This window comes from Urocampus carinirostris, chromosome 4, assembly GCF_059441175.1.
Source record: "Urocampus carinirostris isolate Australia breed hairy pipefish chromosome 4, RoL_Ucar_1.0, whole genome shotgun sequence".
Taxonomy (NCBI): Eukaryota; Metazoa; Chordata; class Actinopteri; order Syngnathiformes; family Syngnathidae; genus Urocampus; species Urocampus carinirostris.
The window spans coordinates 17,388,647-17,416,072 of NC_142352.1; the positions used below are offsets into that span (position 1 = coordinate 17,388,647).

At 38.4% G+C, this 27,426-nt stretch overlaps 1 protein-coding gene across 2 annotated transcripts; it reads right to left on the reverse strand.

The window, feature by feature from the left end:
- Window positions 1–319: 319 nt before the first annotated feature.
- On the reverse strand, window positions 320–24,759 carry cyp27c1 (cytochrome P450, family 27, subfamily C, polypeptide 1). Of its 2 annotated transcripts, XM_088333780.1 has the most exons (10): window positions 23,523–24,484; window positions 20,581–20,771; window positions 19,321–19,520; window positions 18,040–18,249; window positions 17,074–17,237; window positions 6,835–7,001; window positions 6,627–6,705; window positions 6,257–6,460; window positions 3,218–3,337; window positions 320–3,075 (listed from the first exon to the last, which is right to left on the reverse strand). In XM_088333780.1, the coding sequence occupies exons 1-9, from the start codon at window positions 23,799–23,801 to the stop codon at window positions 3,218–3,220; spliced, it is 1,614 nt and encodes a 537-aa protein (XP_088189906.1). In that variant the 5' UTR covers window positions 23,802–24,484; the 3' UTR covers window positions 320–3,075. The 2 variants fall into 2 exon arrangements, with proteins under 2 accessions (XP_088189906.1, XP_088189907.1); XM_088333781.1 differs by lacking the exon at window positions 23,523–24,484 and adding an exon at window positions 24,616–24,759 and having other exon boundaries at window positions 320–3,337.
- Window positions 24,760–27,426: the final 2,667 nt, after the last annotated feature.

Here is a 27,426-nt window from a genome sequence, read left to right on the forward strand (position 1 = left end):
GGCACGATGCTGAACCCCTTGTGCCCCCGAAAAGCAGGTATGGCTGATGCTGCTGTAGGTGTGTAAGTGTGTGTGTGTGTGAATGGGTAAGTGTGAAGCACATTGTAAAGCTCTTTTGGTCTTGAATGACTTGAAAAGTGCCATATAGATGCAGAATATTTACCTTTTATTCTATTCTATTGTTTTGTGTTGTATTTTATTCATCACTATTTACATGCACCTAAAACAGCCTGCCAAATTTAAGTTGCGTACGTACGAACAATTTTTCTTACAATTTAAAGTTTTTTCAAACCCATAATTTCGACAAAATAAAACACTCTGCGCCGACAAAAATGTTTATTTGTACAGCACTAAAATTGTCCAAAACTAAATGTTTCTCCTCCACCGATTTTACCAATCATTTGTTCTTTTCCGAACAGAACACACACACACTGCATACTATACAATGTATAGTAAACATACATCTGACATGAAAGAAATACACAATTTTTTTCAAATCGTAATTTCATTAGATCGTTGGTTTCAGTTTTTACTACATTTGTTGCAAGAGTACAAAAACACTTATCAGATAAATACAAATACCTTTGTTAGGAACACTTTGAACATGCCTATACAAATCAGTATTTAAAGCATAATTAGATTATATATGAAGTTTCTTGTTTTTCTAAAACTAGAGTAAATACAGAAAAGGAGCACAAAATTAAATATACCGCTACATAAAATGGTCCGATTTCATTCCATGCAAACCGAATGATCTGCCTTTGTTACCTTGAAAAAAGATAATTTGACATCCATTTAAGATATAAAATGCTACATTATTTTGTCCTGGTACAGTGCTCACAAAATCAGAAATACATTTGCTGCACAGTTATTACACTAAGAATTACTTCTATTTATTGATTAGCTCTGTAAAGCCCAGCATTGCTATACGGCAATGTAACTGTTACCACCCCCGAACCATCTCTAAATGTTTTGTTTTTTCCTAAAGACCGCATTTACATTTTCAATGGATCCTGTTGCACCTGCCTAGATTGTCATTGGAAAGTGTTTGTGTTTTTAAGTCAAGTCCTATGGCCCTAGTCGCAAATCTTGCAAACCATCTGAACCTTAACTTCCCTTTGATTTATTGGACTAAATTTGCATTATTCAGGTAAGTGAAATACCTTAAATATTTTTTATTATTACAATGTCTAGCACAGGGTTGTAAGAGTGAAAAGCGCACGCGTGAAAGAGAAAGAGAGAGAAAGAGCGAAAAGCAAAACAGAGAGAGTGCAAAGCGAGATAGAGTGAGAGAAAAGCAATAGTGAGAGAGAAAGTGAAAAGCGAGAGCAAAAGAGAGAGTGTGAAAAGCATTTTTCTCAGATTCAATTCTTTAGCGGGCCTGATCCGGCCCGCGGGCTGCCTGTTTGACACCCCTTGTCTAGAGCATGTATTTATTTAATTTGCATCAAATACACTCAGAGGGTGACACGACAGCTTAGTGGATAGCGTATCTGTTGCGCAATTCTGAGGTCATGGGTTCATATCCTGTGTGGATTTCGTATGTTCTCCCTGTGCTTGAGTGGGTTTCCTCCGGGCGCTCCGGTTTCCTCCCACATTCCAAAGACATGCATGTCAGATTATTTGGTAGGTCCAATTTGTCCCTAGGTGTGAATGAGCGAGTGAGTTGTCTGTCCCTGTGTGCCCTGCGACTGGCTGGCAACCGGTTCAGGGTGTCCCCTGCCCACTGCCTGAGGACGGCTGGGATGGGCTCCAGCACGCCCGCGACCCTACTGTGGATAAGCGGCACAGATAATGAATGGATGGATGGAATACATTTATCAAATGTTTTTTTAGCCTATTATGTAAATCTTTTCATATGACATTGTTGATCTTTTATGGTAGTCAAAAGGTGTGATGCAAAAATGTAGAGAATATAATGGCCAGGCGATTTGAATAATTCAGGTTGGGAAGATGTACGCAGCTGTTGGAATGTGGGGTGTGCAAATAGGATTGGTACATTGGTTATTTTATGTTTTACTGCTTCCGTTTCAGAATGCCACTAGCAGAGAGAGGTCATTGATTCAGTTTGCAGGATTTCTGCCCTGGTGACAATGACATTAAGATGCGAATAGAAAGTGATGAAAGTGATTATAATGCATTATTGTTTGTAATATTTCTCTAAAATTGTTGGTTTGAAATATTTTTGACTTGTATCTTTATGCATTTTTATTTGTCTATTAATTGTTTCTGTTCTGATTAGGTGAAAAAAATAACAATAACAAAAACCATCCTCTGGTGATAGGAGTGGGATGCCATCCAAGAAGCCATGTGCACGACCCAACAAGTCAAGTGGACACCCTCCATTGGTCGTTTGCACAGACATTATAGCACATTTCCCACTGAAAACCAATAAACCATGCTGCAGGCATTATGATAAAGGGTACACCGCTTGCAGTGTAGCAAATGCAATGTTCGCCTTTGCCTCACAGAGGAAAATAACTGTTTTCTGAAGTATACACTTAAAATAAGCAAAGTAAAAAGAGCAGAGAGTAGGCTAGAGCATGGTCAAAGAGGACCCAAAATAACATTTTTTTACTGTTTTTTGGCTAATAAATGACTGATTCATAAAAAAATGTGTTTTGATGTGTGGTTAATATTCATGTTATACATTAAGCTGTACTGGGGCCAAGTAGGCAATGTTGCTCACCTCAAAGCTCAATTTTGCCATATAGCAACATTAAAAAATAACTGGGCTTTACAGGGCTATCCGGATCATTGATTTCATGCAAGTATGTCATAATTTGTAAATAATAAAAGGGTCATAAAAGTGCAGACACTGTAGTGGAGCCTAATTTTACAGAGTTGGAAAAAAATGTGGTTTATAATACAGACAACAGTCAATATTTATCAAGAACCAAACAAAGGAGGAAAAGATACATAAAAAAACTGTGCCCAAAAATAAAAAACATTCAACATTTGCATTGATTTTCAATGGTAACGAGTGATTATGTAGACTACAGTTTGATTATTTTAGTAGTAGATAACAGGATACACGATTGGAGTCACCACTCCAACAAAATGCAGTGGTTTGATCTGAAATGTAAAATCATATCATTAGCAACAGGATTTGACTTGTTTACCATTGGTCCAGTAACGTCATTGTCCGAGTAAAACCTCAGAAGAAAAATTGTGCAGAAAAAAGACGAATGTGTTAAAACATACAGTACACCTTCACCTAATTTTCTCTGTCAACAAATTGCAAGTGGATCGGTTCTGCGGGGCAAAGAAGGCCGTGGGTTTTGGCCTTCACTTCAGCAGTGAGAGGAGACGTGTCGATTCGAAACCTTTGGATGAGCTGTAAGACGAGAGTGAGTATTGTGCATATTTACTGTACATTCATTTGAATACTGTGCATTTTGTAGAATGGTTAGTTAAGTTTATTGTTCTTCAGGGATCACCAATGTGGTTCCCAGGGGCACAAGGTAGCCTCTTAAGAACACCGGAGAAGCCTCCAAGCAGTTCTGACTATAGCTCACCAGTGATGCGTCGTGATTTTCTGGAAATTTTGATGTTTAATCAAAAAACAAGAGTAAGCGTAATCTCTCTCTCGCACTTTCTTTCTTTCTCTCACTTTCCCTTTCTGTCTCCCCCCTCACTTTCTCTCGTGCTTTCTCTCTCTCTCTCTCTCTCTCTCTCTCTCTCTCTCTCTCTCTCTCTCCCTCTCCTGTTTTATTTTTCTCTCCCTCTCTCTCGCTTTCTTTCTCGCTCTCTGATTCTCACTTTCTCTTTTTCTCGCCTTTTTTTCACTCTGCCTTGCTTTCTTTCTCTCTCACTTAATTTTTTTCTCTCTGTCTCTTGCTTTCTTTTCTCTAGCCCCCTTGCTTTGTTTTCCTTGATTTCTCTTTCTATTTTTCTCTTTCTCTTGCTTTCTTAATCCATCCCTCTTTCTCGCTTGTTTTTTTTTCCCTCTACCGCTTTCTATTTTTCCGGCTTTTGCGCTCGCTCTCTCTAGCTTCCTTTTTCTCTATCTCTCTCTCACTTGCTTTTTCTCTCTCTCACTTTCATTTTTTCTCTTTCTTTCTCATGTTGTTTTTCCCTTTCTCTCGCTTTCTTTTTTCCAGCACTTTCTTTTTATCTCTCGCTTTTGCGTTTTCTCTCTCCCTCTATTGCTTTCTTTGCCTAAATTTCTCACTCTCTCATGCTTTATCTCTCTTCCTCTCCCCCCTCCTTTTCCCCAACCAACACGTCGGTACTACTCACTATCCACACAAATTCTGTGTTTAAATGCAGTTCACTTGTTTACATCTACATGTTCAATAAAAAGTTGAAGGTTAAGGTCTCAAATGTCATTGCTTTCTTGTTATAACATTGAATTTGCTTTGTTTTACTACTCCCTGTTTCATAGTGTAATGCAGTGCTTCTCAATTATTTTCTGATGTGCCCCCACCCGGAAGAGGAAATCCTCTCGTGCCTCCACAAGTCTAACACCCAACATCCCCCAACCAGCTTCCCCCCCACCAAGAATAATTGGTTTATAAAACTGTTTTGTACAGGTACACCAGTGTCCGCTACATAACACTGTATCCTTATGAATAATGAATAAAGGAATAAATAACAATGCATTCAAACAGAGCACCAAAATTGTTTTAAAAAAGATAAATAATAATAATTAGTGCTGTCTGTTTTTTAATCAAAGACGATGTAAAAGAATGAGCATGTATTGGAATACACAGCTTTACACTGCTCCCTAGTGTGCTGAGGTGCATTTGCACTTCATTTCAATGTCTAAATCGCCGGCATCCCCCTTGACGGAGCCCCACTCTTTGAGAACCACTGGTGTAATGCATTCTGCTTAATTCACACTTGAGTGTCAGAATTCAAAGTGCTGACATGACAACAAATGAATGGATTCATGCTGCCATTTATTCAGTTAAAACAAGATTGACCGAAATGAATTCCCTCGAATCTGTGGACCTGGAACCAAGAACTCAGTTTCTACTTCAGGCTCGGGTTACTCAGAAGTCAGGGCTAGGTTCAGCTCTTGTTGAACGTCTTTCGTGAAATTGACACCTGATGTGGTCCACCCTCACCTAGACCCGAACTCCAGTGGACCCAAAGTAAATTGAGAACCCTGGTTTGGAGTGCTAGAGCTATACGGGATCACAAAGGTATATATCCCCACCCAAAGTTGAATTTAAAGAAAAATACAGCTTACTTTGCGTTGAAAATATTAATTTATGTAATGTATCCTCATCAAAAAATGGGTGAAACACAGTAAAACACCAACCTTGTTGAAACAATTCTTTTGTTACTGGTTAGTGCAAAGGGCTAGCAGTTAGATGTGCATATCTGTAATAACATATCTATCATGTTATTTTAATGTTATTATCACGTAATAACCATGTTGTAATTATTAGAAGTAGTGTTATAATAAGCTTAATTACCCACTAAAACATATTCAGTGTTAGGACACTGAGTGATTAACATACATAAATTTTAGGTTAATTTTAAAATTTTAAGTTAATTTTAAAATTAATTTGGGAAGAATTGATATTGAATTTAAAGGTACCAAAAAGATGACAGTCAAGTATTGAAAAATGGTTATTGTATAGACAAATGGGTATTCGTATCCTATTTATCAACTTATGAGGGACTTTTGTTGCTGCTAAATGTTATTGCACTACTTTTCATTGGATTATTGTTATGATGCACATTTTTTCATTGCAGTTTACAATGCATTACAAAAGAAAATTGCACTTACAACTTAGGCCAATCTCCAAGCACTACATTGTAAATATCTTTTCCTATTTATCCTAAAATTTTTGTACTTTCAGTCTTTATTACGTGTTTACTTTGTTGATCTTGGAGTGCCATGTCTAATCTTGTTCCAAACGATGTTTTCTATGTTGTTATCGATAACAATAAAAACTATTTTCTTTTCAATTCAAATTTCTCGGCCTAAGTATTTAAAAAAAAATGGAACGTTATATGACAGTTTATGTATTTTGCTTATTGTTCAAAATTACGTTGCTATTTAAAAGGGTTTTTTTTTGTCACTCGGAGACGCAAAATAATACACATTTTCTTTTTAAAGAGGTTGAGCATGTCAATGATTTGTTGGGGCAGTAAGGAATTCAATGTCCTACAAATTACAATGACTCATCACTGGTGAGTTACTTTTAGATCTGTCTGTGGGGTACTCAGCTGTTCGTCGGGACCACTCTTGGGGCACCATGCTGATGACCCCTGTTAATTTTGTTGTTTTTTTCCTTACCCTGGTGAGAACTAGATGCATTTCTAACTCTGCAATTCTCTTGCCAATGCAGCTCCTGATACCGTAGCCAAAAGGAATGGAGCCAAAGTTGTCAACCCGATCTGACGAATCTTTCCTTATCCAGCGATCCGGTCGGAAGTCTAAAGCATCGGCAAAGTTCTCCTCGTCCAGGGAAGTGGAGTAGTGGCACAGGGCCAACTGAGTCTAGAAAAGAGAAGGGAGAAAGCTGTTGCAAACAACTGGACTGAGTTGCTACAACACGTGAGTAATGCGGGATCACGTTACAACTGGCTTCACTCTTTAAGAAAACATTTTCTCGTAGCACATGCTGAACCTAAAAGGCACACATGTATAATGTCTAGAGTCGTACCCCTTTGGGGATGTAGTATCCGCCCACCACCAAGTCATCTTGGGTAATCCGTCCATTGCCTGGGAGAACTGGAAAAAGCCTGCTCTCAGGGAAGAGGACACAAAGAGCGTCATTCAGCACCGCTTAAGATTCACTCTTTTGTAACAGGATTTGAAGATAATACGTTGCTAACAAACATGTCCAAAGTGACTACATAATTAGCGTCCACCTGAGAGTCTCTTTGACCAGGCCTCGGATTAGGGGCAATCGGGGGACGTCTTCTGCTGTGGCGACGGTTCTAGATCCGAGAGTGTTTGCTACCTCGGTGTGGATTTGCTCTTGGATTTGAGGGTGCCTTGCTAACAGGTAGCTAGCCCATGACAGAGTGAAGGATGTCTGGAAAAATACAGGGAGTTTGGAGTCATTACAGTTGCTAATCAATTGAATCAGTGGTGTCAAGGCAAAAATAGAATAAAAAAAAGTTTTTTAACCCTTTGATGCATAAGTGGGGTCAAAATCTTTAAATATAAAAAAAGTTGTAATATTGTCATATTCCAGGTATTTGTCATAAAACATGTTTACGACATGATGCCATTAGTATTTCTATTTTTTCCCCCCACTAATTTTCGACCCCACTCACGAAAAAATGTATGTACTGGTAGGTCATGCATCCAGACAAAATTACAATCTCGATTTGATCACGATTCATTTAAAGACCTGTACGGAATTTGGAACTTTGTTACTCTCTACTTGTGTCATCATTGCGATCTCAGACAGCTCATTCATGATGTGCTTACAAATACATGCATTTCTTAGACGTGCCCAATTCTTACTTTCACCATTCTTACGCTAGACTGACAAATCGAAATAAAATGAAAACAGGCCGAGCAAGATCTCACTTTCCAGGACTGCCCCCACCCCCATTCCTTGAACCCAATGTTTTCTGCCCCGAACAGCTCTGATAAAGTAAGATAAAAGCAGTGGAAAATAAAGCATAAGGGCTCTTTGAACTCGGTTGGACATTTTTTTAACACATACTTAAAGAGAAAATATTTAACTTTTGACTTTTTAAAGACACCTCAAACGACGCACCCCACCTTTAAAAAAACAAATGCTGTGAATAAATAACCCAGGATGAATCAACCTTTTTGGAGCCGAGAACTCTTTTTTTATTTACCAGCATACAGGGCTACCAATTTAATATACATTTCCAGAATAACAACTTATTATGTTGTTATTATGTTCTTAATATGTTATTACTACGATGTTATTCTTGGAAGAAGGGTTCAACCACTTAAACATCTGCCTTAGATAAGGGCACTGAAGGATTCACATAATTAAATTTGAGCCTAATTTAGAAAAAAAATACATTTTGAAAGAAAAGATTATGTCAAGGATTCCTCAAGCCAGTTAAAAGTCAAAATCCTAGAAAATCATAAGGAACCATAATTTGTGAGCTACTTTGAGAAACTGCAAGGTACTTAGGTGCTCTTGGGGGCCAATTCTGGAATTAGACCATTTCTGATCACATATCAAAAGTAAGAATATGAAATTCTAAGCAATGTATTTACTTTCTCTAAAGTGGATGGATTAAAATACAGATGCTTGCCTACTCACGACAGTTCGACATGAAAAAATCTCTAGAGACGAACATTTTTTTTCGGGATTTCGAAAAATGTCCAGACATTGCTGTTGAAGCAAAGCTACTCGCCAATGTGGCAGCGTTAGTAAAAATATGAGTTAAATCCAGACCAGGAACAGAAGAGAATACGCCCCAGAGAGGACCGATGATCTTTCAATTTTTTTTAGATCACGATATTGTTTCAGTCCTTACAAACAAAGACAGAGCTATCCACCAAAGCAATGCTATTTGATCAAGTGTTAGCAAAAATATAAAATAAATCCAGGTCAGGGACTAGCTAAATGGAATAGAATAGGCCCCAGAGACAATCTACGATCTTAGAAATTTTTGAGATCATGAACTTGTTTAAGCCTTGATGGCTAAAGCGAAGCCAGGCACCAAAGCAATATTTACTGTGGCCAGCAGCTGGGTTATCAAAAATATTGGCTATATCCAGACCAGGGACTAGAATAGGCCACAGAGACATATTATGTTCTTTAAATTTTGGACATCAAGATCTTGTTTAAGTCCTTAAACCCATTGACTTTGTGACAAAAGTTTGGCAAGTAGTGACTGAAGTACAAAAGCTGATATAAGAGTTTCTGACGCGTTGCGTAAGTGTTCAGAAAAAAGTGAGGGGCATTCGAGTGAGGAGCGGGGGGCTTTGATTTTCCACGTGCTGAGCAGACACCAGCTGCACGCTTGACCTTTAGCCCCCTTGTCATTAATAAGCATAAATCTTAATTAGATGTGCCAAACTTTTTTTGTTCTATCCCTGGAATATAAATAGCCATGATTCATATTGCGCACTGAAATAACCTGACAAACATCAAAGATTATTTATGCGAGAGCTCATTCCGCTAAAATTTCACAGGAAGAAGCAAGTTTACTGTCATGTATGTGTCATCTCCCCATACAGTTCTTTCTTGTCTTTCCATTCCACCCAAGTATCGAATGGCATTGATGTATTAGTCAACGTGAATAGACCCTGGAGATCAGGACGGTCCGACAATGGATTAATACACCTTTATCCGAGCCTTTCTTTTCATTTAGATCCTTTCGGCCACCAGACTTGCTATTCCAATATGTCCTCTCTACAGCTCCCCTCCCTCTTCTTTTAGCACCCTTTACTCAATATGGCCAGCTGGCAGAGACGTTGGCAACACCTATGACAAAGGCCAAAGGTATCGGATGACAGATCCAAAATCATTTTGAAAGTTTATTCCATCCTACACAATCAGGGCTTTTACTGAAGACATCACACGGGAGGAATGTAAACCAAAATGTAGTAAAAAAATTGACCAATCTATGATTTGGATCAATTGACTCGAACTTTCTGGATTGTTTTTTATGAAACGACTCTATCATTTGGCTTTTACTAAACTAAATGACACTGGTTTTGGGTTGTTTTTCTTCTTCTTTTTTCACATTTTTTGAGCAAATTTCTACATAAATTGATTTATATTTTGCAAGGTAACTAGTTATTGGTCAATCATGTTGGTGTTCTTAACTTTCCACAACCATTAAAGCTGACTTGTGTTTTGTACACTTCAATGAATATTAAAGAAGGGGGTTCGGGGGGAAAGCTTCATTCCTGGTCCTCCTTGAAAGTACAACGTGTCTTCTTGCCTTATTTTTAGTGTCTACTAAAGTATAAACTTAATAGTATCTAAAAGGGAAAAAGGATCCCAATATTGCTTTTTGGTCCATTTTTGGTGGCTTTGGAAGAAACTATCAATCTTTAAATTAAACATTCCAGTTTTGGAGAAGGTTTTGCACAAATGACCTATTTGTTCAATACAACAGCTCAATAGAGGTCCAGCCCAAATAGTGTTTAAAAGAAAAAAAGGAACAATCCATGACTTGGATTAAATTACTCCAACGTTTTGGGTCATTTTCTATAAAACGACTCCAATCTTTTGAGTTTTTGTAAACCTATTGATGAAAAGGTTTTTTTTAAGAACAAACATTCTTTGTGTTTCTATTTAAAAAAAATATAATAAATTCCGAGGCAACTTAAAAAAAATACCCATTTTTGCTGACTTCTTTGTACAAAAGGACCATTTTGGTGGCTTTTAAAAGGAACTCCCTGTGGGTGGGTTGTTTGGTACAAATTGACACAATTTTACTTTAACAAAAAATCCAATAACCCTAAAAAAATCGATTTATCCATGAATTGTCTGAATTACCTCTATCTTTTGAGTTTTTCTGAACCAAATGACCCAGTTTTTGTGTTGTTGTTTTTTTCCTACAACACGAACCATTTTTGGGGTTGCTTTTTGCAAATTAATCCAATTTTGGGTTGAAACGTATTAGTAAAAAAGCAAATCATAATATTTGTTCAGTTATTCATAACAAACTTTAGTGTGAAAAATACAATTTCAGCTTTTAAAGGGAACTAACAATCTTTAAATAAAATGTCCCAAATTGGTGGTTGTTTGGTACACCTTGACCCAATTGCTTAACACAACAAACCAGCAGTGTCGGGAATAATGTCTTTTTTCAGTAACATGGTAAACTTACTACAGTTACATTTTTTTTCCGCCATTACAACGTTACAGTTACTGCTGGTCAAATGCGGTGTAATACTTTGGCTTGCAGAACAGCAACAGTGGCGTGCCCCCGCAGACCTGAAGTTGTTTTCAGCGGTGCGGTTTTCTGCACTCCTCTGAGTGGTTTATGTCACGTATTTTCAGACCATGTCACAGTTCAAAATAGCAACTACCATGTAAATCCACAAAAGCAGTTCTAGTTAGACCTGCCCCAGAAGGTTGAGTTCAAATAAACTCAGTAATCAATCGTTTTAGACTTAACCCGTATTGGGTTAGTTTTCACTCAATTGGTTTTTAGTGTAGCTTTAGCATATATCAGCCATGCTTAATCATTCACTAGTGATGCAAGTGCCTAAAGCGGAGCTATCTACCAAAGCGATGGTTTTTGCGACTACGACTAGCGGCTGCGTCAGAGTGCACCATCTTGCCTTGGCTGCGGTGTTAAAAAAACCGGCTTCTGGGATTCTTCAGAGAATCCAGCCCGCTCGGTTCCCACTAACCCAGCTCACCTCTGCCCAGGCCGTGCCATAACTCAAGCTTTGGTTAACGTGTCTTGACAGCTCTTGTGTTTGCTGAGTAAAGGCACAGCACAGCTAAATCCACCCCCTACCAGTGCATGGCCGTTACAACAAGTTCAACAAAAACACATCCTCTTTCATCCTGCGGCCCCCAGATGAGCCCAAAACACTCCCGGGCCATCATTTGGAAAAATCTGACGGTACCCCAAACAAATTAGATGGTAACTCTGCAGATGTATGCATTCCTTGAGATGGACCACTTGGTACTGCTAAGAAAGAGATGATTACATTAGTATGTTTTGGGAGCTCAGAATAAAATCACAAAATAACAATTTTTGAGAATGTAGTTTTAGGGCTGGGCGATTAATTTAATTAATAAAACAAGTAATAATTTTAAAAATCATCCATTTGAAGATTTGCAAGATCATAAAATCAACCGTATGTATATACAAGTTTAATTTGTGTTACTTGAAGATGTTGCTGATTATCAAACAAAAGATATAGCTACAGTCGGTAATTATTGATATTAATCAACTTGTTTACAATCACACTGGGTAATTTTTTCTGAAGCTTTTCTGAACTGAAAAGTTGAAGGTAGGAATAGTTAAATTACCTAAAAATGGCGCTGATTGTCAAACAAAAGTTAACTAATCACGTAGTTAACGGCAGTTAAGTGTTTAGGACGTCCGCGGAACAGTTCTGACTGATATCATGGGTTCATGTGCAGAGTTTGCATGTTCTCCCTGTACTTGCGTGGGTTTCCTTTCACATTCCCAAAACATGCATGTCAGGTTAATTGACCAAGTCAAACTGTGTGTGAATGAGCGAGTGAGATGTATGTCCCTATGTGTGCCTTGCGACTGGCTGGCAACCAGTTCAGGGTGTCCCCTGCCCTCGCCAAAGATAGCTGGGTTGGGGTCCAGCACCCCCGGAACCATACTGAGGACGAAACTTCCACTTGTAGGGATTGTCATTACCCTAGACAATTTCCTTACTTTAATTTGTTCGTCATGTTTTATAATAGTATATATAGTCGATTGGTTATGGCCATGCAATGTAGTGAGGGTAGCGATTTGTGCACCTTATTTATTTTTCTTGATAATCGCAAGCTTTTGTTCCATGGCCATCATGTTTTTGCCTCTTCCTTTAACATTACTGTGAGCCTTAGGACTCATAGTAAATAAATACAGTACAAAAAAATACAGTATTGTATCGCTGACTCGCAAAGTGTTTACGAAGCACACAAGATTTTGAACTGAACAAAGAGATTGTGGTAGATAGTTCAGCCAATAGCGTATCTGCTTTTAAATCATGTTGTGATACAACCAATAGCAGACCAGCTTTTTAAATGACGTTGACAAAAAGAAGACAGGTGTCTAAGAAACGTAACTCTGCATACGCACAAACATTGCATAGTGTGAATTTTAGTTCAGCATCATTGCAGGTGATGGGACCCATTACTGAACAAATTACAGTTTGTTAAACCAGATTCTGAACTGAACAAAGAGAGAAAGATAGCATCGTGGGAAGGGGTTTAGCAAATAGCCTATCGGCATCTTTATGATGCCGTGACTCAAACCTATAGCAGACGAGAGTCTTACAGGAAGTAGACCAAAAGCAGGAAGGCATCTTAAAGACGTATGAGGTGCATGAGTCAGTTATACACACAAACACCGCAATGTTTTAGAACTGTACGTTTCTGTCCACACAAAATAATTCATTGTTGATGTCTTATAATGGGGAAAAATGCCATAAAGAGGGGCCGGAGAAAATTCTCATTCGACACCATAAAGGCAGGGTCACCGTATCCAAGGTGGTCCGCTTTAATGGCAGCCATGTATAATTAAATATTTCCCTAAAAGGATTACAAGTCGTTGTCATGCATGTGCTATTAAATTATGACCTCATTTGGAGACACGTAAAATCCAAACACAGATGTCAGGAGTGAAAAAAGACACCCCTCCTTTGTGTAAAAGGAACACACATAGAGTAATGGCACCTTTGAAACTTTAAGGTACACTTTGTCACACTTGCAAACTAGTGCTGCAACGATTAGTCGACTTTGTCAACTTTTTACTTGGACAAGAAAATGTGATCATATCGCTCCAATTTTAGCTAACTTGCGCTGGCTCCCTGTTTGTTTAAGATGTGACTTAAAAGTTCTGTTACTAATATACAAAAGTGTGAATGGACTTGCCCCCAGTTATCTTTCTGATTTGCTTTACCCCTAAGTTCCTGCTTTGAGTCTCTGAAAATGCTGATCTACTTGAGACTCTAAGAGCCAAGAAGAAATCTGCTGGCTCGAGAGCTGTAGAATGCTGTGGAATGATCTTGTTCTTATGAAAATAGTCCAACAACTCTCGGCGCTCAACGAGGACTTGACAGCTGTTTAATTTTACATTTTCCTTTACATTTTCCTTGACTTTTGTCACCGGACACCTTTTTCCAACAGAGTGAGTTATCTCCACATGAATATAACCTTTGCTGAAAATTGCACATGCGCTAACATAAGCATATAGAAATGTGAGCATTTTAACTCTTGGGGTCTGGCATACCTCCCACCACCGGAGGGCCCCGAATGGCGTTTTGAACTATGCACAGGTGTGTCCAGTTATCACACACCTGTGCCAAACAACCCTGAACCCTTTAAAAGGACATGTTTGTTCAGTAAACTTGGTTAGGTCATCTTGAGTTCTCCTGTCATTCCACTTGTGTCATCGTGTTTGTTTCTTTCTGGTTTCTTTGTTACTTGGCTACTGGCATATTGCAGTTCCAGTCTTTGTTTTGGGCATTTTGTTAGTTGTTTTCTGTCCACTTGATTGATTGGTACCTTGTTCCTGATTCTGTTAATAAATACTGTCCTTGTTTTGAAGACCTGTCGGCAGTTCCTGCCTCCCCCACATAGGTTCATCATCACTACCATAAAATCATAACATTACCATTGATACAGCCAAAGAGATCAGTTGCAAAGTTTGCAAAGAAGATCTTGCTTATTATGGTAGTAGCTTAGTGACACATTTAAAGCATAATATCAGATAGCTGAACGAAACGGAGTCTGACTCGCCTCAGTAATATTCAAGTAGCATTCAAGCAAATGCCGTTTTGATGATATGCATTGATAAATGATATGCAGATACATGTCATATGTGTATATTTCGCTATTAAAGAGAGCTTGAGCTTTATGCCGAACTGTGCCTGACAAAACGTAATTCAAATTAAATGCATGCCGTTTGAAGAAAAAAACCCAGTTGATAAAACGTTAACTAAAAACGTCAGTTGTTTCAACTGTTTGAATTCATACCAACAAGAATTGTTAAATTCTTATGTTACATTGTTTGTGGTTGACCACTGAATGCACACAATGTTTCTTTTATTTACTGCTATAATGTTGCTAATGATCCCCGTCTTGGTTAAGGGGGGAATCTTTCCTTGATTTTAATGTGTTATTTGCCTATTAAAATGAACAGAGGTTTATTCATTGTTGATGTCTTTAGTGACCGAGCACTATGCCCACTTGGTTTTAGATAGAACATTTTTATTTAATTCGTATTCGAATCCACAGACAATTTTGTGTTTATTATCATTAATTTGTCATTGTATTGTCTGACTAATTGTTTCAGTAGTCGGTGACAGGTAGACTGTTACAATGCAGAGACCCATTGCTACATCAGGCTTTGGTTATCTCTGGTTCACTCCTTTGGGGATTTTGAATTGAATTGTTTTTAATTGTCATTGATATTAACGTATCGTGCAATGTGTTCTGAGCACTGCAGAATGCACGCAGCAAATACTTTCACGGGGGCAAGTAAGGAAGGGCTTTGTGCTATGGGTAGACATGAGTGTCTATGTGTGTGGCTGTGATAGGCTGGTGTATTTCTTCAGTCAAACAGCGGGGTGAGCCCTCAAGTCAATGTGTTCACCCAAAACAAACTGGAAAGCATGGATATAGCTAGTAGTTTTAGCGCATCGTTGCATTGAAAATAAATTTATCAGTTAAATCGGACTCTGGAGAAAGTCAGAACAGTCCAAACGAAGGCTGATCATCAGCGGGTGCTTTGTGGATTGTTATTGGGTTCGGGAAGCGACTGTGCCAGTGTCAGGAGAGGCAGTTGGCAATAGCGAGGTACCAAGTCCGGCCTAGTGCTATGGCTAGGCTAACAACTGTCTTAAGCCTGCAGAGCCTGTATCTCACCAACGCCGGATCCTTTACCCATCAAACAGATGACCTAGAGCTACAACTCGTGGGAAACCACTACATTCGGGACTGTTGTATTTCAATCATCGTAGAAACCTGGATGGAGTCGAGGTTCCCCAATGCTAGTGTACAGCTGGCCCGACGTTCTTTAAATTACTTTCGTACTCTGAAAGGATAAGCCCTTCAATTCCATTGTACTTTCGAATTATGACAATAAAGACCATTCAATTTTTTTTTCGCCTTAACCCAGAAAATAATGAGATGTTGTTTGTTGTTCAAAATCATTGTCATAACTTGTTCTCAAACACTGCCCGGAACTTTGTAATATATGTAATAGCACCCAAAATGACTAGGTCAAAAATCTAGGTGTCATTTATGATCTTAATCCGTCATTTTAGTTGCATGTGAAAAATATGACTGGAATAGCTTTCTTTCACCTTTCGTAATGTGAAGATTTACCCGATGCTGTCAAAATCAGATGCTGAGAATATAACTGAAGCGGCTTGATTACTGTAATGAATTTCTCTCTGATCTCCCGATGTCTAGAATCAAAATTTTGCATCTGGTTCAAAATGTGGCGGCAAGACTTTTTACTTGGACAAGAAAATTTTATCATATCGCTCCAATTTTAGCTAACTTGCGCTGTCTCCCTGTCTGTTTAAGATGTGACTTAAAGGTTCTGTTACTAACATACAAAAGTGTGAATGGACTTGCCCCCCGTTATCTTTCTGATTTGCTTTACCCCTAAGTTCCTGCTTTGAGTCTCTGAAAATGCTGATCTACTTGAGACTCCAAGAGCCAAGAAGAAATCTGCTGGCTGGAGAGGTGTGGAATGATCTGCCCCCTGAGATAAGCACACTCAGTGGAAGTGTTTACATCTAAACTTAAGAGACACTTCCATATAGCTTATGTTGATGCCGACCTCATACTTTTGTTTTCCTGTACTTTCTGGGTGCCTGGCTAGTGGCGGAATGAGGGGAAAAGAACGTCTTGGACTTCTTGAAAATTTTTAAATATAACCTATGTTTTTTCAACCAATATTTTTTGTTTATGTTTACGCTTTGTGTATTGTTAACCATTGCAACATCTATTGCACTCTGGTCATCCTTGAAAAGATATGACCTTATGTGTTGCCCCTTCTCAATGTTTTTTATTTTCCTCATGCTGAGGTTTTTTTAGTTAGCCCGCACGCCGGTTTCAGATCAGGGGGTGGTGTCAATGTGGCCTGTACAGTCCTTTGAGACATTTTGTGCTTAAGGGTTATACAAACACATGTTACTTGAATTGACTTCATTAAACTGCATGTCTGTGTTGTGTATTTTTGTCTGTAGATCTATAGTTGTTCTTTTGTTACAGTTGTATATTCTCAGTCGGTAAGGAAGTCATCTCGACGTAAGTTGGACCCTTCAGGGCTTTATGAAGACGCAATGCTATTTTGCGGATTTTCCCTTTTAGCAGGGTTTCTGGTCCACATTAAGGGCAATAACCAAAGGATTACCGTAGTTGTTAGTTGCAGCCCTACTACAAACTCACACGTGCGATCCCTTCCCCAAAACAGTTATGAATTTTGGTGTGGACGCACCGTGTCGACCCCCGCCAGCAACATCTCTGTGGCGTTTGCGTAGATTTCCTCCATGCTCATCTCCCTGGTGACCAGCATGTGCGTAAGCAGGCCTCCCTTCACCTCCTCTCCGCGCTCAAGCTGAGCCTTGATCGCAGCCAGCCTCTTATCGATGTGAATAACGCCTTTGAGCCCAGTCAAACACAGAAGGTGGCATGAATAGAAAGGGAGGGTGAAGCAACCAGAGAAGGGAAGTCGAGCAGGAGTAGTGAAAGAAAGAAAAAGAAACAGAGGAGAGAGGCGATTATGTAACAAACAGAACCAGTACTCCCCCAAACTCATTCTGTGAGGAATTTCACTTCACTTTCACAATCTGAAATTTCATAAAATCAACATCTGGCAGTACGTGCGATCTTCCAGTGTCCAACCCTCATAACTCTGATGGAATAGAAATGGGGTGTCCAACCTTTTTTAACTGAGAGCTATTTTTTGATACTGATTAGAGAAATGGTCACCCAGCTTGCTATGCACATCTAAAATAACATTATAATGTTATTACCATGTTGTTACTATGTTATTACCAGGTTCATTATTGAAAGTACGTTAAAATAGACTCAGTCAGCTACTAATTTTTTTTTACTACAAAATCACAATGACCTAGCACTGATGAGCTTTTTTCAAAACAGGTCCAAAGCCTGCTTAACTGTCTGTAGGGGGCACACCTAACTTAGCATTTTAACAATTTTGAACCTGTTTTCATCGCTACAGGTAAGCATTGCTTTTGAACAAAATATGAAATAAAATATTTTTTTTTCAAAAAGGCATGTTGGTTCTGGCCTAGGAAGTCAAACTTGTTTTATGTTTCCTAAATGTTAGTTGTTAAAAGATGAACATACAATACATTGTTTGGTTGTTAAAAAGGCATATTACATATGGCACACACTATATATACTGCAAAATGTACCATAGACGATACTTCCTACTCACTGAATTTAAAAAGTCCATCCCAGGAGTAGCAAAACTCCTCCCAGGGCTTGGGTATGATGGGTCGCAGCCACTTAGGGATGGCTCCGGCATACATGGTGGTCTTGAAAGAACTGAACATGAGGTGAAGAGCGCTGATGTAGTTTTGAGTATCTTGCGGTATCTCGTTTTCCAGACAGCCTAAACGACACTCGTACAAAATGGCGGCTATGCCTGGAAAGACAAGAAATAAAGAGGAAAATATTGCATACTGGTGCATATAAGGCAGAGTAAGTCAAACAGCTGGTGGGCATGCACAGTCAATGTTTCGGAATTAAAACAAACTGGTAGAGTTGAAGGCCGCTGGCTTTTAGCATCTCGGATAAGAAATTAATCAGTTAAATCGGACTCTAAGGAAAGTCCCAAGAGCGCAAAGTGATGCTGATCACCAGCCAGGGCTCCGTGGATTGTTATCCTGTCAGGGAATGGACTGAGGTAACGTCGGAACAGAAGCAATAGCCTGGCTGCTATGGCTAGTTTAACAACTTTCTTAAGCCACCACGGCCAAACTTGGCCAGTTACCAACGCCAGAGCATAAAATGGATGACCTGGAGCTAGAACTCATGGGAAACCAGTGCATTCAGGAATTTGTATTTTAATCATTGCGGAGACTTGGCTCAATGAGGAGCCCGATGTGTAGCTAGCCAGCCACTTTTGTTAATGACAATAAAGACCATTTTAACTGCAATTCTGTGTTCCCTCTATTTGTTTGTATTTCTAGAGTTGGTATTTTCTTACAGTCCTATACTCTCAGTCCGTCATGACGTAACCTCAAGGTAATCTTGCCCATTGGCGGCTTTTATGAAAGAGTGACGCTATTTCAATTTTCACCGGTGGTCTATGTATACTGAAATTTCCCCCAAAAGGATTTCCCAAATCTATTAGTAATTTTTTAACATTTAAATGAACGGCCTATGTAGGCTTGTTTAAAATATTGAAATAGAAATAAAAAACACAATATTTGACACCTTTTTATAGTAAAGAAGAAAAACAATTCTTAAAATTAGCAAAAACACTTGCCAGTGAATCACTGTCTGTCTAACTGTCTGTCTGTCTGTCCGTTTATTTTGCAGGGAATAAGGTCAAATGTCATTTTTGAACAAAATCTGTTACTCAAATCAATTTAACCACATGATAATCCTACAAATAATGAGAAATAGTGTCCAATATGACAGACAGCAGATAATTGAGCTTTGTTTTCTTATTTCTAGACCATTTAATGTAGGTTAGGTGTCTTTGACTAACCTTCCATGGCGTATTTGAAGAAAAGGTCGTTGACATTGAGAACAGTTGCTCCATCCGCCGCCTCATTTCGCATGATCAGAACTTTCTTGATCAGGTCGTCAACAACTTTGTTAATATCTCCGGAGAAGACAGCTACATCTCGGGGACGCATTATGAGCTGCCGAAGGACGCTTCGCATTTTCAACCAATGCTCTCCCTCTCTGAAGAAAAAATGGTGTTCGACTTTTAGAAAATAAAGAAAAGTTTGTATGGAATATAAGGAAATTCTAAAACAGAAATTCATAGTTACAGTAGACCCGTATGATACAACATTAATCTGTTCTGGGGTGGGGATTACAGTGAAATTGTCGTATAGTGGAGGATATAAACTTATGGTAATGCTTAGCTAATATGTTCTGAACTCCAATATCCCAGATAAAACATCAAAATCACTAAATTCACCGATAGTAAGTACTACTTATGAGTAATATATGTGTATATGATTAAATCATAATTTGAATACCGAACATGTAAAGGAAAAGGGACTTTTTCTTTACCTTTGGTGTGATGTGACTTGAGGTGGTACAGTGGAGTTAGTGGGTGGATGCGAAGGGGGAGGATATTGTCGATTCAAATTAAAATTGATTTTAAAACTTCCATTTGCAACAATAGTCATACTCTTAGAACATTTCCTTGCTTTAATCACCTCCTTATTTGTAATTAAAGTCTCTATTGTCGATTTGTTACGGCCATGCATATTAGAGAGCGTAGTGATTGGTGTGCCTTCATCGTATTTTTTGATAACCGCAAGCTTACTTTTCATTGTTATTATGTTTTAGCTTCTCCCTTTTGCATCACTGCAATCCTTGAACCCATAGTGAATGAATATAGTACAAAAAATACACTATTGTATCACAGACTCACAAAGACTTTACGAAGCACACAAGATTATGAACTGAATTTAGAAAGAATGGCATTGTGGGAAGTAATTCATCCAAAATACAGATTTTCATGATGCTGTGATGCACAACCTTAAACAGACCAGCAATTTATACAAAATCGACCAACAGCAGTCAGATGTGTTAGAGATATAACCAGCAAACACGAACACCGCAATGTTTGAATTTTTTAATTAATTTGTTGTTGAGCGGAAATTCTGTAAAGAGTAGCCCAAAAAACATCTTATTCCAGTGAAAACATCATAAGGCGGGGATGCCAAAACCATGCATATGCTGTCATTTGTTTAAGACAAGCACAATCTTAAATAGAAGAGCAACTCACGCTGAAATGAGGCCTGTGGAACGTGACCTCATGTCTCTGTACTCTTTCCAAGACTCCATGTTGGCTCTTTGAGGGGCCACACCTTCGGCCCTCAGCACCTCCGCCACCAGATCACGGCTGGCGATGGAGACCACCAGTTGCGGGCCAAAACGGGATTTAAATATTTTCCCGTATTTCTGGCTGTGCTCCATCTACGAGACATCGACAACCGTTATCGGACGGTAGCTTCATGTCTTTTTTGGTCTTATTCATTTTTTTGCAGCTTTAATTTAACAAACACGACTGTAAAACCACCTTCCTCGGAACTCATGCACACATTCAAAAGCCACCGAGTATATTTTCCTGATGTAAAATCATACAAATGTTATAAAATGTAACCTACTTTGTTGCCCTCCTGTGAAAACACATCTTTCGCATATTTTTCTCGTAAAACTAGTAATGCTCCCAAAATTGATTTTAGAGATTTTATTTGACCTGAAACAGAATACATCTAATATGGACAGATTTAGAAAAACATTACTCTCTAAATAACTGTTTAATAAACCATTGTGGGACAATTTAGATCGGGTATCACCGACATTTTTGTACTAATTTTTTGTTACTGATTAGCATTGGGTGCAGCCAGTTTGTTATGTATTTCTAAATTAACAACTTATCATGTTATAACTTGTTACAATGTTATTACCAGGTTGTAATTTTAATAAGTAGGGTTGAGATAGACAATGTTAAGCACTAGAACATCTGCTTTGTATTAGGGCGCTGAGGTATTTATGGGTATGATTTTTTAAGTAATATTAAAAAGAATTTTGGAATAATTGATCATTTATTTATAGACACTGACTAGGTCAATAATTTTTCAGGAATTTAATATGTGATTAAGTAAAGAATCCAAATAGTCATGATGCCAAGTAATGAAGAGGGATAAGTTGATGCTGACACAGCCCTAAACTGACTTTGATTTTAACCAATACGTATACGTGTTTTCCCAAACAACACTTTGAGATTTCATTTTTTTGGAATAACTGATACAAACATCAATCAAAACAGTGTTGGTTAATTTCAAGTATGTTTTATAACAGTGTTAAGACAACATCATTTGTATGTAGATTTATACACTGTATCCAGATGACTGAGATGAAAAATTGTGCAAATAAGATTTATTTTACAGTCCTAGTTTTTCTTGTTTGTATTATATCTTGTCCACTACCAGGCCCTCTTTTGTTGGATATTGGGCTATATATGGTCTGTTGTAAACATGATTTAGGCCCCAAAAAATAATATCTAAATTTGGTTATTGTTGAGCCCATCCAACAAAGACCAAATTTAGTCCCAAAAAAAAGTGTTTTCCTGTGCTAAATGTACCCACCAAAAACAGTTTTTTTCAACTTTTTAAGCAAACAAAAACAAACACCTTTCGTCCTATCTTACCCAGTACAAGGTGTATCATTTGGGGTGTAATTTAGTCTGGTCCCGTTAGACGTTATTTTATCCCAAAATAGGCGCCTGATATCGGTTTGTGTTGTGCCTCGCCAACGTGGATGAAAATGATGTTAATCTCTCGCATTTTTTAAATAAATCCCGTTTGGGGATAAAACATAGGGAGGAAACTGCTTTCTTTAGGCAAGAATAAAAAAATAACATATCTTTCCTGAAAATACACATTTGCCATAAAATTATGTCAACTTTTTTCCTAGTACTTTGTACACAAAACTTATTGTGTTTACCTAGTCCAAATTTAGCCCACAAAAAGATAAAAAATAAATACATGTACATGAATATAACTTACATTTCAATCAACAAAAGTATATTTTAGACACAAGCATCACCGGATTTTGGCCTTAATCTTGTCTGGTCTGTTTTAGACATTATTTTGTCTAAGAATAGATGTCCAAACTTGGTTTGTGCTGAGCCCATCCAACATGAAAAAAAGTCTGAAAATAGGTATCTTTAAAAATCTTTTTGGCCGTTTTTTTGCTGGGTTTCATGTTTACCTGGTCCAAATTTGGCCGTAACTTGAAAAAGGCATTTTCAAGTATCCATTTTTAGGCAAAAAGATATATCTAAAACCTTGGTGTCTTTGCCACATATTTTCGCCGTTTTTGCTGGTAGTCATGTTTCCCGGTTACACATTTTGCCTTAAAAATGTATCGTGGAAAATATTTTTTTACAATTTCTACTTAAACAAATGAAGAAGTCATTTTGGACAGAACTTTTATTGTTTTTTTCTGTCTTTTCAACCAGTGTTGGATGGTGATTGTGTTTACCTGGTCCAAATTTAGTCAAGTCATGTTTATTTGTATAGCCCTTTATCACAAGGAGTCTCAAAGGGCTGCACAGACCACAGATTATTGCAAACTACAGACTAATATTACACCGTCTGATCTAAAACCAACATGAGGGCAAGGAAACACTCAAAATCTCAACAATTAGCCCCGATAAAGCTACCCTGAAAAATATATGAAAATAAGTGAAAAAAAAACATATTTATACTTTTTCAAATTTGGACAGAACCTTGGTTGCTTTTTTACGTTTTTTTTCTGGCTGTCGTGTTCATCTGGTACAAATTTAACCCAAAAAAACTATTTGGAAAATCTCTTTTTATTTTTGTTTGATTTTAACCCTTCAAGCCCCCAGAAAGGTATCTTGAAAATAGGTTTTCTCAACTTCTACATCTCAAGTAAATTAAGACGTCTTTTGGACAGAGCTTGAGTGTCTATCGAGCGTCTTCTCGACATCTTTTCAAGCAGTTTTTGCTAGGTGTCGTGTTTACCTAGTCTTATATTAGCCCATAAATGTTATCTAGAAAAATACGTTTTTTTTAACTTTTACTTTTCGAGCAAATAAAGACATCCTTTGGACCTTGATCCTTGGAGTCCTTTTCACGCCTTTTCAATGTATTTTCAATCAGTTTGGGATGCGCGCAACTTCCTTCACCCCGTTACCTGAATTTGATGAATTCTGCTGAACCCGTCTCTCCAGAAAAACTCGACGAGATTGGACGTGGTACTTGGTCCCGGCATCTCCTTCAAACTCTTCACGTTCACGTGTTTATCGGGGATCCCCGCCGATGCAACGAGACCCGTAGGAACTCCCTCCTCGTCCGTAGACGCTGAGATCCCCAAAACCGGCACCGACTTGTGCAAAGTCCGCAGATGCTTTTGGAGATGATCGCCGTGCAAATACTTGCAGCAGAATAAAGTCAAATGATTGCGCACGGCCATTTTGGGACAATTATGAGCTGTGCGTAAAATTCGATCTCTGCAGGGTTTTCATGTAACACGTGCTCGAACTTTGTAATGTGAACTTAGTGAGTCTGTGTTGTGAAGCCTTTGTAAAAAGTGCCCCGTGCAATTTGAATGAAAGAAGAGGATTGGATGTTTGCTCCGTATATAAGGATGGGGGCGTTTCTTTACGCCCCTAAAAAAATAGCATGGTTTATCCTTTGAGAAAAGAGACGGGTGTTACGCCACACCACCCCAAAGCTCCCAAAAGTTATGTCACGTTGATTACAACAAAGATAGTCGAATTTGAATATATTGCTTTTACCAAGTGGTGTCTAGAATATATGTGGATCTCTTAAATGTAGACACAAAAGGAGATTTTATAAAATTATCTACTAACAGAAAATGATTTGAAAAATGGTTGTGGAGGGAGACCAGCACCAAAGTTTATTAGGATCTTCAGTTTCAAAGTCATCAAAGCTACTCTACCTCAGGCTCAACGGCACGTCCCTGCTACCTAATGTTGAAACCCTAACTAGATCTAAATGAACAAAACATGGAATACTAAACTGGTTCTAACCTGACCAAACATGAAAGGGCTAGGACACAAGGAAACATACTCAAGCATGGATCAAACAACTACAGAAAGTTCCAATACCAACCAGCTCTCACAGAAAATAACATGAAAAGAAGAGAACACAAGAATGAACAAAACACGAAAGTTAGCAAAGACAGGATATGGTGGAATACCAACTGGTTCTATCTAAAAAAAACATGAAAATATGAGGACATGGGGACATGGGGAAATACTCACACATGGATAGAATAATGTTTCAACACCTGTGGTTAGCATGCCCGCGGCACAGTTCTGAGGTCATGGGATCAGATCCAGCCACCAGCCTTTGTTTGCAGAGTTTGCATCTTCTCCCCGTGCTTACATGGGTTTCGTCCAAGCACTAAGATTTCCTCCTATATTCCAAAAAACATGCATATCAGGTTAATTGGCCGTTCGAAAATTGTCCCTAGGTGTGCATTAGGGTGGTCCTTAATGGGGGTCGAAATTTTTTTTTTTGAAATATTGGGCTCTGACCCCCCGCATATGTTCTTATATCGATAAAAACACACTGTGTGCAATTTTGAACAATTTGGATAATATTTAGAGGTAGCTCAACGACTTTGAAATTTCCCAAAAATGGTAACATTTTGGCAATTTTCGAGAAAAAACGGAAATCTTAACCCTATGTGTATGGCGTTTTAGAACATCCAATTTCAGTCCATTGCTTATAATTGTAACACAAGAAAAGTTACAAGTAACTTTGTACACTAGGTCTGATATAATGTGCGAAAAATCCTTATTTTTCATACCAAAATTTCAGAGGCCTTGAGCGACCTCTAAATATCCTTTGATTTTGATGAAACTTTGCCTAATTACGTTTTGTATATATTGGAACATATTCAAGGGGTCAGAGCATGAAATTTTAAAAGTCGAAAAATAAGGACCACCCTAGTGTGCATGAGTGAGTGAGTTGTCTGTCTCTGTGTGCGCTGCAACTGGCTAGCAACCAGTTCAGAATGTCCCCTGCCCACTGCCAGAAGATAGCTAGGATAGACCCTACTGAGGATAAGCAGTGCAGATAATGAATGGATGAATGTTTCAAAACCAGTGGGCTCCAGCTGAAAGAAACATGAAATGACAAACTGGGTCCAAACCCATTCAGTTACACTCCAAACAGCTTGTGAATGACAACAGAGACAAAAATGTAGGTCTGCACCAGGCTGGGAACACTGAATCTGAAATTTTAGGTGAAAATTTCTTTCCATCAGCAAGGGCATTGAAAATTAATGTGGCATGTTGTTTCAGCATGACAAAGATCCCAAACACACATCTTTGTAAGTGGGGTGGCTTCAATTTCAATTTCAAGGTCCTGGAGTGGCTAAGCCACTCTCCAGATCTAAATCCCTTAGAAAATCTGTAGAGAGAGTTGAAAGTCTGTGTTGCCCAATGACTGCCCCAAAACTTTATTGCTCCAGAGATCTGCATGAAGGAATGGGACAAAATGCCAGCAACAGTGTGCGGAAAGCTTGAAAAGAGTTACAGAAAAAGTTTGCACTCTGTGTCATGGTCGCCTTGGTGACCAGTCTGCCCCGCCCTCTGGGCAACAGCTGAAGCAGTTCAACTAATTGTGTCTGCTATTTAAGGCTGGATTCTGGGCTTTGCGGGTGCTGGCTCATTATACATATCTACATATTCCCCGGTCTGTTATGCCTTGTGCTGTTTTAGTTTTAAACATTGTCCGTTCTGTTATGCCTTGTCTTGTTTAGTTGAGTTTGAAGAAACTTGTTTGTTTTGTCATGTCCCAGAGTTATGGACAACTTTTATTTTGTTAAATAAAACCTATGGATCGTCAACGCATTTGAGTTCTCCCTTCCTGCCTCCTGCATCCGTTCTGGTCCGGTCAGCCTTTTCCACGCCGCCTAGTGACACTCTGTTATTGTGAACAATAGGGTACATAACAAAGAATTACATTAAACTCTTTGTCTTGACCAAATAATTTGTTTCCCCTATGATTTGACTGGGAGGTCGCTGGTTCGCGCCTCGGCCGAGACATACCTAATTGGTATAATGGCGGCGCCCTCTGGCTGCGGCTGCATCGACTCGCTACAACGGGTCAGGTGTATCGACATTTCGTTCTGTGTACATTGTTACAAAGAATGACAATACAAAGGAAATTATTATTATTATTATTATTATTTGCAAATAAATTATTTATAAATCAAACAATGTGATTTTCTGCTTTGTTTCTTTTTTTCTCCACATTCTGTCTCACATGGAAGAGGTTTACCTATATTGACAAATACAGGCCTCTCTAATATTTTCAAGTAGGAAATCTGGTCCAATTAGTGTTTGACTAAATATTAATTTTCCCCACTTTATAGTCCTAAGAACATCTTCCAGACATCGAACACTACAATTCTACTAAAAGCACCAAAAACAAAACAGAGCATGACAGTACAGAATGTTTGAGAAGTAGAAATTATTCACCTGTCTCCCTTAAAAAATATAATCATCAGTCATCCATCTTCTATGTAGATGTTTTAATTTGAAATCAGAAGATAAAAAATAAAGCCTTGTGGCCTCAAGTTTTGGCAGACAAGAAGGGAAAAAACAGGATTCAAAGGGGGCAGAACCATTTGGTCCGGCAAAAAGTGAATGGGCAAAGGCAAACACTTTCCCACGCTCATTTCTTTGGAATGTCACACAATGCACCAGGCCTTGGATGCCATCTTGGAGGTTGTTTTGAGAAATAAAAAATGTTTTTCGGAGGAAAAGTACTCAAAAAATATCTCAAGAATTACTTCATGCAAAGTGAAAACAAAACGTTGCCTTTTGGCACACCAAAAAAATTCACACCTTGATTATAAAGAACGATTTTGAAGGTATTCATATGCTAATTGTGAAATTCTACTATAAAATAATTTTTTTAATTGAATTCGTTTTTTTGAATGCTTCTACATAATGTGAAGAGCAAAATTGTATTTAAAGTGGTAGTGAATTTCAGCCAGCGATAACAAAAGACGTGGACACGTGGCTGAGAAGAACGAAGAGCTGGGTGAAGTGGCTGAC